The sequence below is a fragment of the Malania oleifera genome, chromosome 6 (assembly GCF_029873635.1).
Source record: "Malania oleifera isolate guangnan ecotype guangnan chromosome 6, ASM2987363v1, whole genome shotgun sequence".
NCBI classification, from domain to species: domain Eukaryota; kingdom Viridiplantae; phylum Streptophyta; class Magnoliopsida; order Santalales; family Ximeniaceae; genus Malania; species Malania oleifera.
In genome coordinates this window covers 56,179,222-56,198,217 of record NC_080422.1, presented here as the reverse complement: position 1 = coordinate 56,198,217, position 18,996 = coordinate 56,179,222, and the positions used below count along the sequence as shown (strand labels likewise).

Sequence of the window (18,996 nt, the reverse complement as noted above, 5' to 3'; positions counted from 1 at the left end):
TGGATCACCCGGTAAGAATGTGGAGAAGAACCACAACAGAATGGTAATATTTAATGAGTTTTTGTGGCGACCCACTTGATGCATGCTGCTATGAGAGAGAGAGAGAGAGAGAGAGAGAGAGAGAGAGAGAGAGAGAGAGAGAATATTTAATGAGTTTCTGTGGCGACCCACTCGGGGCATGCTGTTATGAGAGAGAGAGAGAGAGAGAGTGGATGGGTGGAAAATGCTGTTGGCGGGTGTTGAGGTACACCACAAGAAGTGAAGGTGGCTGCGAAGGTGGCGACAGTTGGTTCATGTTGTCTCCGGAAACAGCAACAATGAAATACTTTTTTTTTGGTTTTTTTCCTCTTCTCTCGTACTCATCTCCTCCTCTCTTTTGCTTCTGATCCCCTTTATTATGTGTTTTCTCATGTCTTCTTCTATTCCATAACCTCCATTTACATCCTATCCTAGCTTACAACTCTCCTGCAGAAATGCAAAACAGAAAAAGGGGAAAAAATCTTCAAAGAGGCATACATATAATCTTGGGGTTTTCGGGTAACCACTATGGCACTATCTAATGACTTCGAGCGCCACCATGATCTATGTTCTTTTCAGAACCATAGGTTCCAACAGGAGCAGGCGTCTGTAATTGTAGGTTTCCTCAGTGGTTCTTTCCATTCTCATTGTAGAAACAACGTGGACTGGAAAAACAGAAGTCTAAAAGTCAAGGCAGAAGGTAAAAAAACAAGAGTCTAGGAAAAGGAAAATTCTAAGGTAAAATGAACTGCAGACATTCCAGAAAAACATAAAATGCAGTGATTATCAATTTAACCAGGAGCTGGTTGTATACATAATTATCAAATCAAGATTTGAATTGTGAATCAAAATTTCAATATTGGGAATCGAGAATCGAGAATCGAATTGATTCCTAAGATTTGGAATGAATTTCCAGAATCGATTCTAAATGACACACACACACACATATATATATTTATATAATAACAAGTAACAACAAGCAAAATGGTAAAATACATTTTAAAAATTTTGACAATAAAAAAGTCATATTTCATGTGTATGCTTTCATTTAACAAATGAAAAGTAAGGGAATGAGTTAATAAATATATATATAAAAAAAAAGAACTTTATGTTGATTAAGGGAAGGAATCAATAAAAAAATAAAAAAAAACAAAACTTTTGGTGTCTATCAACAATATTAACAAAAAAACATTTCAAGCATATTTTGTCTTGAATTAAGAAGAAAAAAATTAACCTAAAAAGTGATAATAATTGAACAATCTACTAAAAGAACCAACTTTTGAATCTTTAAAACACAACGAAACAGAAGTACCACCTTGGCCGATGAGTGTTTTGCCACTTCTTCTCAATGTAAAAAACTATACTCTAAGAATGAAGAATGGTTTTGTGAAGGCAACATAAGACGTAAAGTTCTGTATTTTCCTCTTTTTTAGCACAAAACTAATGTAGAGGAGGAATGGAAGGTAATTGTGTAATAATAAAAAAATAAATGTTGTTTTTGGGGTTTTAAATAGTTGGGCCTGTCAAGATATGATAGTTACAGAATTGTATCGATAGATTCAGATTGATTCATCAGATTAATGAGGTGAATCAATAGATTCAGCAATGATTTAGTTGTTTTTAGATTTGCTAGTAAGATCTGAGTCAATTTAGTGTGGAATTGATACAAATCATACAAATTGAATCTCTAATCGTAAGATTCTAACTGCTATGGTTGTATTGTACGGGTAACCCTCGAATACTTGAGCAAGTACCCATTCAGGTTCCTAATCCTCTTCTTGGGCACCTTTTTCTTAAAATGCCAAGGCAAAGACACCTTCCCATTTTTTCTCCAAGTCTCCTCTCTGAAAATGTAACAAGGATCTACACCAGTTTTAATTGTTGTCAAATTGTGATACCAGCAAGTAGAGCCTTAAGTTCCTGCTGACTTTCAAGTCAAGTCCACAGTATGCAGAATCCTGCCTGTGTAAATTCTGAGAAATACTCATACATTCATCCTACCAGCTAGTGTGCAGCAGCATATATGGATGTATCTATGGTTCTCATATTGTTTGGTTCAATCACTGCATATCTCCCCTGGTTCACCTTCATCTTGGGGTCTTTGTGGGTTCTTCTGTCTGGCTTATCTCTGCAATTTTGTGCTGGATCAGCTCGAGGGCGCGACTCCATGGAAGCTTCACAGTGGTGGGAAGGAATCTTGGAGTGAAGAAGACTGTCTCCATTGCCTGCTCTGCCTCCTTGAAGTTGTCTCCACAATGGCCTCCCGCATCACATCTTTCCCTTTCTCCATCTTCTTGAAGCCCGTTGCTGCCTCCTTGAAGTTGTCTCCACAATGGCCTCCCATATCACATCCCTCCCTTTCTTCCTTTCTCCATCTTCTTCTCAGATTGGCTACCCCTTTTGCCTCTCTGCCAACATGGATGCTGCACTCTATCCAGAACCTTTGCAGTTGCAGAAGCTTGTCCCCGGCCTATTTGAAACCAGGGGCGTGAGGGGGAAGAGATAGATGAAAAATTCAAAAATGTAGAAAAGTTGTATGAGTGGGAGCTAGAGCTGCCATGTGAGCATTTTTAATGAAAGGTTGTTTACCCTGGATGCCTACACTTTGTGAAGTTCAGCAACCTAATTGCAAGAAGTAAAAGTTTAGTGAACTCAATGAATGTAGTCAATGGTATAGTGACCATTGGTGCATTTTACCTTTACAGAAGCACATCTTTGAAGAATGCATTTCCCACTTGGAATTAAGATTCCCAGTAACTTGTGATACAGAATTGTGTTTAAGAGAGTTTTGGTTGAGGTTGTGGAAAAAAAGGTTGAGCCTTTGCGGTTTGGCAATTGGGAAAGCAAAATGTTGATAATGTAGAGATGTGCCAGGGATAGATTTGGTTGAGATTGTGAGCAGACGCATGTCAGCCTATGTTATTGTCCTGGGTAAATCTGAAAGCCTAAAGAGGATTAGTGTAAAATGGCAGTTTGCATTATTGAAAATTCCCATTTGTTAACTAATTTTCAAATTTTGAAAAATAATCAGAATCAAGCTGAATGCACTTTATGAACCATTTGGACTTGGATTTATGTTTGTGTTTTCTTGTGGTTAAATTTAAGCGAATCCTCTGAGTGATAATTCATTGAGTTGGAATTAATTTTCTTGTTCTGCTAACATTTTGTTATGCTTAGATGGTGAGAAAAGATAAGTCTATGTTTGTTATGTTGCTCCTCTCTTTTATTTGTGATTGGTTCATTATACAATTCATTCTTAACAGGTTAGTGAAGAAGTGGAGCGTGCTTTGGCAAAGTTAGGGCCTCCTAGACTTAATGGAAGGTCTGATAGGTACCCAAATGTTTCTAATATGGTGGTTAGCTTCATTAATATTTATAATTTATTTCTGCATTAATCCGGGAATTTTTGTGATTATGCGTTTTCATGTTCTTTATGCTATTTTTCTGAAAAACATGTTGCACCAGAATGATCAAGATTAGTGGAAATTTGAGTTATGGCATGTTGCAGGCCAGCAATGCATATCAAGCCTCAACATGCGCCCCTAAATGTGCAGCCCAATTGTGCAAGGAGAGATATATAAATTTCATGTTCTTTATGCTATTTTTCTGAAAAACCGTTGCACCAGAATGGCAAGCAGTACTATGATCAAGATTAGTGGAAATTTGAGTTATGGCATGTTGCAGGCCAGCAATGCATATCAAGCCTCAATGCACCTCCCCTAAATGTGCAGTCCAATTGCAGAGATAAATAAACTCTGTATCAAGGTCTTAAATCTTGATTTTGAAAAAAATTTGAAGCTCCAAAAGTATGGAAATTTTGATTTCGATGTCAATTTCTATTACAATTTGAAAGAATGATGGAATTTGGTAGTAAAGCATGAAATTCTTTTATGAAACATTTGAAATGTTTGATAGACATGATAATGTAAGTTTTAGGGCTAATATATTACAAATTAAATGCATCTATGTTGTGTATGAAGTGCAATAGTTGTAATATAATGTGTATTAAACGTATTCGTTGTATGATGTGCATTAAACATATTCGTAATATAATATGTGGACTAAACATGTTAGGTTAATATAAATGAAATTCATAAATCAATTAAATATAATTATTTATATAAATAAATATAATTTAGACATGAATGGTTAAATAAAATGTTGTTGTGAGTTTAATTTTTCACGTAATTTCAAAAACCCCTGTTATAATTTATTGTTTCAATTAAAAAAATGTAAGATAAGTTAAGAGAGAAATTTCACTTTGCATCTAAATATCACATTCTACAGCTAAAATTTCAACAAGTTTTGCTGATTTTTTGAGATTTTGATGGATTTAAGATGATTTGTTGAAATTTTGACAGAAATTATGCAAGATGAGAATCATCTGCCATTTCAATTTCGAGGGTGGCGGAAAGCGGAGATTTTGTGGAAATTTAAGGCCATGCTCTGTATAATCCTCATGATAGGGAATAAGATAATTTTTAACAGCCATGGAATAAATGTGGGTAACATGAATAGCATATGGGGCCTCATGGGAAACATGGCTCTGTTATCACATTAGATTACTACTTAACCTAAAAGCTTGGCATTGGGAGAATATGAAATTTTACATACCTAAAACAAACGAATGTGAATGTTATCTTTATTCATTTGTCATTTGTTATGGTGTTCGCTGTATTTTAGTTGATATGGAGGGAAAGAAGATCTTTTACTACAGAGGGAACTTGTCTTTCTACATACAAGAAAGATGGCTTAAAACTTTGCTTTTTGGTCTAGTGGGCAGCATGTTGTGGATACCCATGTTGTAGATCTTGTTTATACTCTATTCTGTACTTACAGCAACAGTGACAACAACATGCTAGTTTGAGATGTTCTTTGGGGAATCTGCAAAGGTCTATTTCCTATATTTACTTTATTTTCACCCCTCACACTAAATTTGAAGTGGGGGAGGGGTTTCTGGATTTGTTTTTAGAAAGACCCATGGCTTGGGAACATTTCTTTTCCACTTTTTTTCCTCGTCTTTTTAGACTGTGCTTTGAGCCGAACAGAGTTATTTCTTCTTTTTGTGGATAACGTGAGTAGCTTTCCGATCTCTAGGAATCTTCATTTAAAGAGACCTCAAAATGATAGGGTGATGGTGGAGTTGTCTTCTTTGTTGTCCGTATTGAACAATTGCATATTATCCTTGGGCAGGGATGTTCGTTCTTGGTGTTTGGATCATTTGGGGGTGTTTTCTTGTAAATATTTCATTGAATTTTGGACGTATTCAAACTCACCATTACCTCTTTTTGCATTGTGATTTTGCATGGAGGATTTGGAATAAATTGTTTGGTGTAGTGGAAGAGAGTTGGGTATGCCCCCATTCAGTGGAGGACTTGTTAGTCACTTCTTTTTGGCTTTGGAAGAAGGAAGGAAAGGGCAACTCTATGGATGTGGAGCAGGTATGCAGTTTTATGAGGTTTATGGTTGGAACATAACGTGTAGATTTTTTTGGTAAGAAGTTGAATTCGTCTTTGGTATGGGAAAAAATTCAGTTTTTGACTTTTTTATAGTGTGTTGGGTTTGGAATTTTCAAGGAAGCTAGCTTTTAGGATTTAAATTGGGATTGGAAAAACTGGCTGGCTTGATTTTTGTTTTGTTGTTTTAGTTTTTTTCTGGTTTGTTCCAGATTTTTTTGGGAGATTTCTTAGTCTCCCTCCTTGTCAATTCTTTCCCTATTAATGAAATTTATTTTTCTGAGAAAAAAAACTACAACAAACCAAGCCTTAAGTCCCACTAGGTGGGTTCGGCTACATTCCTTTTTTGCCAATTCACATGATTGAGGGCATCTACCTTAGACAATTTAAGAGCTATTAAATCTTTTCTCACTATCTTATTCCATGTTATTTTAGGTCTAGCCAACCCTTCTACTGTTGGTAATAGTAATTAGCTCCCTCCTCCTCATAGGTGCACTATTTAGCATGCGCTGCAGATGCCCAAATCATCTAAGTTGCCTCTCCCTTGTTGTATCTTTTATTGGTGCTAAGCCTAACTTATTGCAGATATATATTTGTTCCTTATCTTTTTAACGTTATATCACTTATGCACTTTAGCATTTAAATTTTGACAACTTTTACTTTTTGGATATGCTATTTCTTAGTTGCCCAATATTCTAATCCATATAGGATGATTGGTCTTATAGTCATCCTATAGAACTTTCTTTCTAATTTTAAGGGTATTCTATGGTCACACAATACGCCCTGGGCACACCATTTTTCCCAACTTGCTTCAACTCCATGTATTACATCCTTTTAGTTTCTCCATCTGTTTACATAATAGATCCAAAGCATCGAAATCTACTGGTGCTATTAATTTCTTGACCATCAAGTTTAATCTTTTCTCCAATGTTCCGCCTATCATGGCTAAAATTGCATTTCATATATTTTGTCTTGTTTCTGCTTATTCGAAAACATCTAAATTCTAAAGCTTCTCTCTATTATTCTAACTTAGATTCTACTCCACCCCTACTTTCATCAATCAAAACAATATCATTTGCAAACAACATACACCATGGGATCTCGTTTTGGATACTCTTAGTAAGTTCATCAATCACCAAAACGAGAAGATAAGGGCTCAAAGAAGATCCTTGATATACATCTATTGTGATTAGAAATTCTCTAAACTCTTCACCTATAATTCTAATGCTAGTCGTTACTCTATCATACTGCATGGTCCCTTCTTTTCTAAAATTTATCATAGAACTTCCCTAGGTACAGTATCATAGGCTTTCTTTGAGTCAATAAAAACTATATGTAAGTCTCTCATCTTTTCCCTAAACTTTTCCATTAATCTTCTTAGGCATAAAACTAGATTGATTCTTTGAGACCCTTATTTCTATCCTTATTCTTCGTTCAATTATCCTTTTTCCATAGTTCCATTGCTTGACTCATAAGTTTAATTTTGCAATGATTATTATCACCTTTGTTTCTTGTATATAGGTATTGAAGTGCTTTTCCTCCAATTTGGCATTTTCTTGGTTTTATTATTGTGTTGAATAAAATACTTCCATTACCCCCTAGGCATTTCCAAACTTCTATTGGGATGTTATTTAGACCTATAGATTTCCCACTTTTCATATTTTTAGTGCCATCTTAACTTCATTGACTCTAATTTTGCGAATAAATCTCAGATTTTTAGCCTTTTCCTCTTTTGTCACTTCTAAGTTTAAGCCTTTTATTGGGTTTTCATTTAACAACTTACTAAAGTAGCTTCGCCACCTCTCGTTTGCAGCAGCAACCAGCCAGCCTCGGAACCTACCTGTTCAGCAGCAATCCAGCCGCTGTTTCAGCCATCCGAGCAGCTCCACGGATCTCTCTCTCTCTCTCTCTCTCTCTCTCCCTCTCCTCTTATCTCTTTCTTCTTCCTTCTTTTTATTTTATGTTAAATGTTATTTCTTTTTAAACCATTGAAATTTTATTAAAGACTTGGTTCCCTTATTCTGTTTTATTTATTTATTTATTATTTATTTAGATGCTCATTTAAGTGTAGTTTCTCTTTAGTGTTTAATTTTATTTAACTTATGTATTTAATTAAACGAAGCTTGGGTTAGTTAGGATTGGTTCGATTAAAGTTCGTATTTTTCTCATGTTTCGGTATCTTTAAGTGTTAGGTTTGTTTTATTTTGATGTCTTTCGTTTTATTGATGCAATGAGCCACCATGGAATTAATTTAACCCGAAAAGTGTGTATTGTTAGCATGAGTGGCTAAGTTCGGTAACTCGGGTTGTGGGTCAATGTCGTTTGTTTTCTATGGTTTATTAGTTCTCCTAAGAAATTATTGATAAACTTTTATTTGGTTGAACCCAAAAATTTAAGGTATCGTTGATAAATCGCTAGCTCTTATTTCTTGTTTTGTTGTTGACGATAGGCATATCACCCCCCAACTAACATTTTGCTAGTCTCTAGCAAATGACGTGAATGAATCTCAGGGCGGTGCCTACAACTTCAAACTCCAGTGATCATGAAATCAATGCACATACGACACAAGCATACCGTTTCACATACAAGAATATAACTGAATTTCACACATGCTCGTTCATATTCGATGCACATTCTCCAAAGCACATCACTCATACAAGTTTCATCATTTATATGTCATTTAAGTGCAGTATACTCACATGAAGTTAATCAGTGGCACATTCAGAGTTAATGCAGTCATATTAGTCCGAGTATAAACAGGTAGACTCTCGAGGTGTGTGTGTGTGTGACTCAATACACCTAGGATACTAGTGGACACCTACAGAACGATCGCTTTGACTCGGCCTAACCGGTATACCCTAAAAAACACTCAAAAAGAAAGAAATGGGTTCGCTCATTATATGTGAGGAGTGTTGCGATCAAACATCCCACATAATAAAAGGAACAACGGTAAATGTACGGAGTGGACTAGTCTGGAAAGGATCTAGCCTATCTATGAGGTGTCGGGTCCTTCACCCTATCATCTTTTCACCTACTCGCCACATCCAACTGAGACCACCCTAGATCAACTTATTCACAAACTTGTCGTGAACACATCTGAGGCATTAATTGGTTGAAGAATCTTCGTATGTAGAGAACATGTGTTGTGTCCTTGACTTTTTGTGATATTTCTGTGGAGCAGACATTAGCATTTCATTTCACGCGAATTTTTATTTCTTATTGTTTCTTCTGCTCATTCTTTATTTTTCTGCCTTTTCTTGAACAATTAAGACAATCATTACACTTCGTTTGTTATCTTCATACCATCAACGGGAATTGAGTTCGAATAGTGGTCCATGAACTAAGTCTGTCTCTAGGGGTGGCTTAGCCTTCACATCTTGAGTAGGCTACAAGACCTAGGTTTTTATCTCCCCACTAGAAGTCACCTCTAGGCTAGCAAATCAAAAACAAAGACTAGTGTACAAGGAATCATCCAGAAAAAAGAGAATTGAGTTCCATGAACTCTGATTTGATATTAACACTCAAAAGGACGATACATAGCTCAAGGATATCTCACAAGGTGTCATAGTCGCCACGGGTGTTCTCTCAATGCTCACAGGAAACCCTAAGTGCAATGAATCACGTGAGTGTGTATTCAACCTCGTGAGATGTCATGTAAATACAGAAAATTATATAACCAAATTAACACGAATATACTACCAATCAATTATTCATGGAGTCATAAAATCATATAAAGAGAAACTACGCATAAATGACTCAAGTGTGTAGTTCTTAGGTTATATGCAGGTATGTGAAGGGTACGAGTCAATGTTAAGCATAGCATAATTCAATGTAATTCCTCACTACTCTTCCTTTCTTTCTTTCCTTCTTTTTGATATTTGATGATTTCTTTTTTTTTAATATAAAACCCAGTACGTATACGTGCATAGTGTCACATGCAAATGCTCACCCCACCAACTAAAATGGAACATTGTCCTCGATGTGAAAGCATAGGGGAAATAGAAAAACTGTGCACGGGAAAAGTGGGGCGTACCTGGATGAAGAAATAATGGAAAAGGAAAACTGAACTAAAGGAAATTGTCCCTATCAATAAACTAAAAATAAGACATAATGAAACAAAATGAAAACAAAGGAAAGCAAAACATCATAGTGTGTCTGGAGGAGGCTCAGGAGGAATTTCATCCGGTGGGTGCAGATTTATAAATTGAACTGGCGGGTCTCCCAATTTGAGCCACCACAATGGGTCAGTTTTGTTATCTACACAAGTAATCTCTGAATAAATCAATGCTCTCCACAATATCAGACAACACATTTTCAAATTGTCTTTCTTGTTTTAACAAGAAAGGATCCTTATCCAGTATAGTTTCTAGGAAATATACTTCTTTAAGAACCAGTTTTTGAGGAAAAGTTTTCGGAATAGTTACCTTTGGTTCTTTAGAAGCATCAACATTAAAATTTGTACCTGGTTCCTTGAAGGTTAAACGCTCACCATTCTGCTCAACTTCTTCATCTGATGCACCAGTCACCTTACCACTACTGAGATTTGCCTCGGCATTGCAATCATTGACATTTGCTTCAATAGAGGATAACGGTTCCCTGATTGCAATCTTCACTTGAGTATCTAGCTGGGCTTGAAATTTAGATTCATCTATCTCCAAAGCATTCAATAATGTGTTCAGTCTAGTCAAATTGGTGCTTATCTCGTTGATGGCTTGAGAAGTTTCAGAGTTGATCACATTTTGGCTTGCCATGAACTGTTGCAAGCTAACGGTTAGCTGCTGTATGGAATCTTCTATTTCCCTTCTTTGCATTGGAGGAGGCTGATTTGCAAAGTAAGAGGGTCCCGAGACTTGGCCAGATGCTGCATAAGGAATGTATTGACTTTGTTCCTGGGGAGATGGCTCCACTTGGTCATTTGTCCAACTGAAATTTGAATGACTTCTACAACCTGCATTGTAAGTATCAGAATAAGGTTCATAAGAAATCTTAGAAACCATATACACCGAATTAGACTGATCAAGCAAAACTTCCTTAGGAGCAGGAATAGTTGGACATGCATCAGTCGCATGCCCTGGATCCTCACATATGCTGCATTTTTTAGAAGATGATGGTAAAACATGCATTTCATTTACCTTCTTAAGCTCAATGGAATCTAACCTTTTGGACATCAATGCAAGCCTAGCATTCAAATCATCAACTTCTTCCAATTGATACTTACCACCCCCACTAATACATTTTTGCTTTTCAGGTCTATCATACACATCAGAGACAACCCAAGATTGGGTGTTTTCAGCCAAATAATCAAAATAGTCAAAAGCTTCTTCAGGCTCTTTGTTGAAAAACTCACCATTACACATTGTTTCCACAAATTGCCTCATCTTTGGTTGCAACCCCTCATAGAAAAAACTGATGACCCTCCAATTCTCATACCTATGGTGAGGACATGCATTTAAGAGGTGTTTGAAACGTTCCCAACACTGATAAAATGTTTCCACATCATTTTGGCAAAAATTCATGATTTGTCTGTTCAAAGCATTAGTTCTTTGCATAGGAAAAAATTTCTTTAAAAACTCAGTTTGCATTTCTTGCCAAGTCCCAATGGATCTTGGCCTTAAGGAATAAAACCAGGTTTTTGCCTTATCTTTTAAAGAAAATGGGAACAATTTCAATCTTATTACCTCCTCAGTGCATGTTCTATCCATGAATGTGGAACAAACTTCTTCAAACTCTTTAATATGCAAATATGGGTTTTTAGATTCAATCCCATGAAAATGAGGTAACAATGGAATCATCCCAAGTTTAAAATTAAAAGCATTTGCATTCAAAGGTAGAATAATGCAGGATGGGGTGCTGGTCCTAACAGGTTGCAAATATTCTCTGAGTGTCCTATTAGGGTTCTCCATATCATGAGGTTCATTTTCAGCCATGATGCTACGCGTGTCAGATGGTGATTCAAGTGAAACAGGTTCACTCGATGATGAGATGGATGAGTCTGTCTTGACTAGTCTAAATGTGTTATCTCTAGCCCAACCAGTCATACAACTCGGTATAAACGCAATAAAAGCAAATAGGTCAAAGGAGAGGAAGTAGATATCACCCAGGCTGTGAAGACGTTCACAGCTCTAAAACACCTCTCTGAAATCTGAGAAACACTTTGATGACACCAATTAGTCCCCGGCAACGGCGCCAAAAACTTGACTCGTTCTGAGTTGTGCTTCCAAGTGCAGAAGTGTCAAGTTGTATCAAGGATGAGTTTAGGATCGTATTCCACAGGGACCACTGAGTATCAAAGTATTTATAAAAGTTTAGTGAAATCCTGTTGCTGAAAAATGGGTTTTGAAAATTTTTTTTTTGTCTTTTACGATTTTGAAAACAGTAAACAAAGTGAGAGAAGCTTGAGTAAACTATCAAAATGAAACTGAAATTTTATCAATTTTCCAAAAATGTAAATCTAATAACGCAACCGAAACTAAACAATTTTACCAAACACTCGGGTTACGGGTTCAACGTCTGTTTGCTTCCACCGTTTACTAATTTCCTAGGCCTTACTCCTCTTCTTGTTAATCCAATCAAGGCATTAATAAGATGAAATTTTATCACTAAAGATCGAGTAAATTGGCCACATCCAAACGGAAGAAAATAAAAACTCTCATTAAGCATCAACCGAATTTTATGTAAAAATTAGTTGATTAAAATCCTAAATTAAATCAAGGTTTTGATGTGCCTAACGTCAACAACAAAACAAGAAATAAGAGCTAGCGATTTATCAACGATACCTTAAATTTTCGGGTTCAACCAAATAAAAGTTTATCAATAATTTCTTAGGAGAACTAATAAACCATAGAAAACAAACGACATTGACCCACAACCCGAGTTACCGAACTTAGCCACTCATGCTAACAATACACACTTTTCGGGTTAAATTAATTCCATGGTGGCTCATTGCATCAATAAAACGAAAGACATCAAAATAAAACAAACCTAACACTTAAAGATACCGAAACATGAGAAAAATACGAACTTTAATCGAACCAATCCTAACTAACCCAAGCTTCGTTTAATTAAATACATAAGTTAAATAAAATTAAACACTAATGAGAAACTACACTTAAATGAGCATCTAAATAAATAATAAAGAAATAAATAAAACAGAATAAGGGAACCAAGTCTTTAATAAAATTTCAATGGTTTAAAAAGAAATAACATTTAACATAAACTAAAAAGAAGGAAGAAGAAAGAGATAAGAGGAGAGGGAGAGAGAGAGAGAGAGAGAGAGATCCGTGGAGCTGCTCGGATGGCTGAAACAGCGGCTGGATTGCTGCTGAACAGGTAGGTTCCGGGGCTGGCTGGTTGCTGCTGCAGCGCTCGGGGTGCTGGGGCAAAGGAGGGCTCGGATTGCTGCAATAGGGCTTGCCAAGAAGCTGCTGTGCTGGAGTCACCGGAACAGGAGTTGCAGCAGAGGGGTTGCAGAGGGGAGGCTGTGGAGGTGCTGGGCTTAGGGAAAGAAAAATAAAAATAGAAACAGAGAGAGAGAGGATGAGAATAAAGCAAGGTAAAGAGAAGGAGACGAAGAAGAAGAAGAAGAAGAGATGAAGAAGGGGAAGATGGAGAGCAGCCCGCAGGGCTGTTCAGGCAAGAAGGGAGAGAAGAAGAAGAATTTAAAAGAGATTGGGGGAAGCCCTAGACCCGGTTTAGCCAACCCGACCCGGCCTGCATGGCCGGGTCACATTTTTGCTCTCTATTCACCGCAATATTTGACCCTTCCGAAGCCAGTTTCTCACAAAACTCAAAATATGAAAGTTATAAATAATTCTTTATTCTTTCTCTAGAAATTTGAATCGCCTCGATCGGAGTTTGGACGGAAAAGTTATGCATGAAATACGAACAGGTGTCAGTTTTGGTTCCCGGGACTTTTCCTGCGATAAAAAATTATCAAAAACTCGTAAATTGCACAATAAAACTCAAGAATGATAATTTCGGCACTTTATTAAAATATTGGACAAATTTGGACATTTAATTAAAAATATAAGTCGTAAAGACCGGATCAAAGTGCCCAATTACGCAGTTTTGACGCGTAATCACTTTTATATCTTCTTCTTTAACCAAGACATTATCATCCTCAGTTATTATACATTGTGCATTATCTAAGTTCTTGATTTTTCATTCTTTGACTCAAGCAAGTTTAAAAGTCTCTTTCCCCTTCTTTTGTATCTAATCTAGCATATAAATTATCATAAACATATGTTTAGTTTTTGTTTAGGCCTTTTTTGCGTCTTTTCTTGTCTCTCTATACTTTTCAAAGTTTTCTATGTTTACATTTTTGCCATGTCTTTTGGAAATCTTGATCTCACCACCAACTTTTTTAATTGGCCAAGAATCTTTCTTTGATTCACCTTGAATCCCTTTTGCTTTCTTTTTGATAGAACTGGCCATCCTACTCTACAGCGTGTTTGTGTTTGTTTTATCTCTATTGTCCAATCACCCTTTTGATCATTTTATCTTTAAAGCTTACTATATTTTCTCCATTAAGATTCCACCACCTAGTTCTCTTGCATTGATTTGTGTTACTCTTTCTTATCCAAATTTTAGTACATATATTTAACACTAAAACTCTAAATAGTATACTCAAAGTTTCACTTTCATGATAAATGATTTCCCCTCCTAGTCATGAAAAAATCTGACTTTTATTTTGTTCACCTTTGAAGGATATTAAGTGATATTCTCTCTTCTTAAATCAAATATTTGTTATAACAAGATCATATGACATGGTGATGTCTATGATCATATCATTGGGCTCATTTTTATTTTCTTATCCGCATTCTCTTTGTATCCTTTGATAACCTTTGTTGTCCTTTACAATTTGTCCATTCAAATCAGCTCCAATTTCTTAGACCTTCATAATCGTTGAGTAATATTATCCATATCTTTCCAAAAGTTAGCACAAGAAACTAGGATTAGATTAGCAACTTGGAATACATGGACACTTATAGGCAAAAGCATGGAAATAGTTGAAACAATGATTAGAAGGAAAATTAACTTAATTTGCTGTCCTGATACCAAATGGGTAGGGATAAAGCTAGAGAAATTGAAAAATTAGGATTTAAACTTTGGTGTACTAGAAAGGAGAAAATGAGGTGGTAATCATTGTAGACAAAGACCTGAAAGATAATGTAGTAGATATTAAAAAAATGGAGGATAGGATCATTAAAATCAAGATAGTTCTAGGCCTGGAGATAGTAAAAGTCATTAGTGCGTATGCTCCCCAAGTAGGCTTAGCAAAAAACCTTGCAAAATAATTTTGGGAAGATAGGGATAGTATTTTACAAGGGATACCATTGCCTAAAAAGACATTCATAGGAGCTGATTTGAGTGGACACATTAGAAAGGATAATATAGTAAGAGGATACACAGAGGCCATCGATATGGATATAAAAATGAGGCTTGTGATACAATTTTTGATTTTGCTATATCTTACGATTGGGTTATATTGAATAATTGCTCTATAAAAAGAGAACATTTGAGAACTTTCAAGAGTGGGCAAAATAAAAGCGGCAAAAATAAAAGCCAAATATATTCCTTCTCAACGAGGAAGGGGAATCGTCTATCTTGTAAGGATTGTAAGGTTATCTCAGGTGAAAGTTTGGCTATCCAACAAAGAGTCCTAGTATTTGATATACATACTCAAAAATGGAAGAGAGAGAGAAACATAAATCAACCCAAAAGGACTAGATGGTGGAGCTTGAAGGGAGAAAAAGTTGTAAAATTCAATGACAAAATGATCAAAGAGTGTGCTTGGACAATAGGGGGTAAGATAGATGTAAATATTGTTTGGAATAGGATGACTAACTCTATCATAAGGATAACAAAGGAGATTTAAGGTGGGTCTAAAGAAAGATACTTAGGTAGTAAATAAAGTTGGTGATGGGATCAAGAATTCAAAAAAGCTGTTAAGATGAAAAGAAATTGGTATTTAAAGTGGCAAAAAGTTGTAGAATTATGGAAAACCTTGAAAAAGTATAAAGAGGCTATAAGAAAAATACAAAAAAGGCCATTTGTGAAGCTAAACATAGAGTTTATGATACTTTATGTAATAATAGACTAGATAAAAAAGAAGGAGAAAGAAACATTTATAAACTTGCCAGAGCTAAAGAAAGAAAATGCAAAGATTTAGGTAAAGGACGAGAATGATAATGTCTTAACTAAAGAAGAAGACATAAAAGAGAACTGGCGGAGACACTTTGATAAGTTGTTTAATGAAAACCAAAATGAAAACTTGAAATTAGAAGTGACAAATGAGGAAAGTATTAAAAATAGGATATTTATTCGCAAAATTACGGTCCTTGAAGTTAGATGACTTTAAGTAGAAGCAGATAATATACCAATTGAAGTTTGGAAATGTTTAGGGGATAAAGGAAGTATATGGTTAACTAAAAAAAGTGGCGGAGAAATTGAGGAAACTATAGAGAAGGGTAATTGAACAAGGAATAAGATTAGAAACAAAGGTTTCAGAGAACCAATTTGATTTTATGTCTGAGAGATTAACAACAAAAGCTCTTTATCTTTTTAAAGAATATTAATGAAAAAGTTTGGGGATAAAAGTTTGTGGAAAAGAGGGACTTACATATGGTTTCTATTGACGTAGATAAAGCTTATGATAAAGTACCTGAGGAAGTTCTTCGGTGGGTCTTAGAAAAGAAGGGGTATGCAATAGATATACTGAAGTCATTAGGATATGTGTGATACAACAATGACTAGTTGTAGGACTATAGTAGGGGGAATCTAGAGATTTTTCCAATCACAATAGGTGTACATCAAGGTTCTACTTTGAGTTTATATTTTTTACTTTAGTGATTGATGAACTTGCTAGGAATATCCAAGACGAGATCCCTTGGTGTATGTTGTTTGTAGATTATATTGCCTTAATTGATGATATTTTCTTGATTGATGAGAGGAGTGGAGTGAAATCAAATTAGAACTTTGGAGAATCGCTTTAGAGTTGAAAGGTTTAGGATAAATAAAAATAAGACAAAATATATGAAATGTAATTTCAGTAATGTGAGCAGTATTGGAGAGAAGATTAAACTTGATAATTAAGAAATGAATAGCATTAGTTGTTTTGATATCTTGTAAAATGGAGAAGTGCATCAGCTGTGCTGTGTATCCTTAAAATTAAAAGGAAAGTTCTATAAGAAGACGATTATAAGGCCAGCCATGCTTTATGGATCAAAATGTTGGGCAACTAAGAAACATGTACAAAAAAGCAAAAGTTGTCGATATGTGAATTTGTAATATGGATGAGTGGTATAACATTAGCATATACATAATAAACTAGTCATAGCAGTCGAAGACAAGATAAGGGAGGCTTTGATGGTTTGGGTATTTGAAACGTAGGCATAGTAGCACACTTGTGAGGAGAAGGGAGTTAGTTATTGTTTCTGGAATGAAAAAGGGTAGTGATAGGCCTAAAATAACTTGGGATGAGGTAATGAGGAAGGATTTAATAGCTTTGAATCTAGTAGAGGAAAATGCTCTCAATCGGGTGAATTGGCGGAAAGGGATTCATGTAGCTGACCGCCGACCCCACCTTGTGGGACTGAAGGCTTTTTGTTGTTATTGTTGTATATCTTTCCAAAAGTGTCTTTTAAGGTTGTTGGGGAGCATAAGCACTAATGACATTTATTATCTCTTGGCATAAAACTCTCTTGATTCTTATGATTCTAACCCCTACTCTTTTAACATCTACCAAACTATCTTTTAGGTCTTTGACTGCAATGATTCTTATCCCATTTTTATCTTCTTCTTTTCTAGTGTACCAAGGTTAAATCCTAATTTTTAAAATTCCTCTAGCTTTCTTCCCCATCCATTTAGTTTCTTGAAGGCAAATTACCTTGATTTTTCTTCTAATTGATATGTCAACTATCTCCATGATTTTACTTGTAAGTGTCCTTATATTCAAAGTTGCTAATCTAACCCTAGTCTCTTGTACAAACTTCTTTACCCCCTCCTATCTAGAATGACCCAAATTAGCCCACCTTTGCCCATTTTTCGCTACACTTGCTCGTAGGGGATGAATATTTGGAAAGGATTGATATCATAAAGATCTGACTAGTTTTACATTGGTTGTCAGCTACCTAATGTAACCCTACTCCACTCGGGCTTGGGACCAGCTGTCTGTAAATAGCTCAGAATCTGCTTTGCATTTATTTTTGCCTCATTTTCTTGTGGGATTTGGAATAAATTATATGCTCTTTTTGGGGAGAATTGGGTTGGTCCAGATTTGGGTGAGAAATTATTGCATCATTCTTTTACAGGTTCTGGGAAGAGTGGCGGTGGCTTAGTTTTGTGGACTTGTGGCATCTTCAGTTTTATGGGGAATTAAGGTGGGAAGGAATGCTCGTATCTTTTAAGAAAGAGGAATTCTGGTACTTCACTTGTTTGCTTTGGATTAGGATTCAGTACTTGGCTTCTCACTGGTCTTTTGCAGCTGGCAGTTATAAAGGGGGTGCCTTTCTTGGATCTTCAAGATATTGGAAGGCGGTTTATTTTGATTGTTTTGTAGTCTATTTTGGTTATTCCTTTTTATAGTAGGATTGTTTTCTCCTCTTCATACACTCTTTCCTTTTTCAATAAATATATCTTCTTTTTCTATAAAAAAAAAAAGAAAGGAAAATCTCTCATGAACTTCTCAATTCTCTCAGCTATCTTGACAGTAACTCTAAACGGAGACAGCTAATAAAAGGGAATACTGGACGTAGATACTTGAATGAAGCTGATGTGATCTCCTAAGAAAAAGCATCCTTCCAACCGTTGAACTACCAAACAATGTTTGTAACTACACGATCCCAGAATAAAAAAGTGGAGATTGCAAGCTGAAGCCAAGAGAAATTAGTGGTTGCTCCAAAATCCTACAACCAGAAAAGAAGGCAAAACTATTCTCAATTCTTAGAATCTAAAAGAATAATTCCAGTACCAATCTAACCCGTATTAATTTTCCGGCTCAGAAGTGGTAAAAAGGTGACAATACAGTGGGAAAACTGGGTGTCATCAGACAATGAAGATGTGGTATCATGAACTGCAAACTGGAGACATACTAACATCCTCAATTCCCTCACAATACCCTTTCAAGACCTCTTCCAAAGCCCTACTTACCATCCTACACAAAACAGGAGTGACAAGAGTTAAAATAAAAGTGATAAAGGATTACTTAGTGCTCCCAAATCGTATAAAACGTGTATCTAATTAACAATTGACAGTAACGAGAACATAGCAGAAAACCGAGAACATAGCTGAGAATAAACACCTGCTAATCAATTTCCTCCATTAAATGCCATTGTCCTTCTTTTCTGTCTGTGGAATTCTAGTGACAAGGCTGGTGAGGTCTATCTATATGTGTGTATATGCTTGTGCATGGGGGAGCATGAATGCTTCTGCAATTTTGTGTTCTACTATATGCAAAAGTGTGGAGATCAGGATTTCCAACTAAATTAACTGTTCGTCCGTTATGCAGGTTAAAAATCTCTCT

General features: G+C 35.8%; 1 protein-coding gene across 5 annotated transcripts in view; it reads left to right on the top strand.

Annotated features, from left to right (window-relative positions):
- The window catches only part of LOC131156978 (calmodulin-binding protein 60 D-like), a 57,648-nt gene that overhangs the window by 17,639 nt on the left and 21,013 nt on the right, over nt 1–18,996 (top strand). For 2 of the 5 annotated variants that reach the window (XM_058110763.1, XM_058110762.1), the window contains one exon: nt 3,282–3,349. In XM_058110763.1, coding sequence (XP_057966746.1) covers nt 3,282–3,349 — 68 coding nt within the window. Of the gene's footprint in view, nt 1–3,281; nt 3,350–9,956; nt 18,982–18,996 lie in introns of those variants that run through there. The other 3 variants (XM_058110767.1, XM_058110765.1, XM_058110766.1) reach the window with 2 other exon arrangements.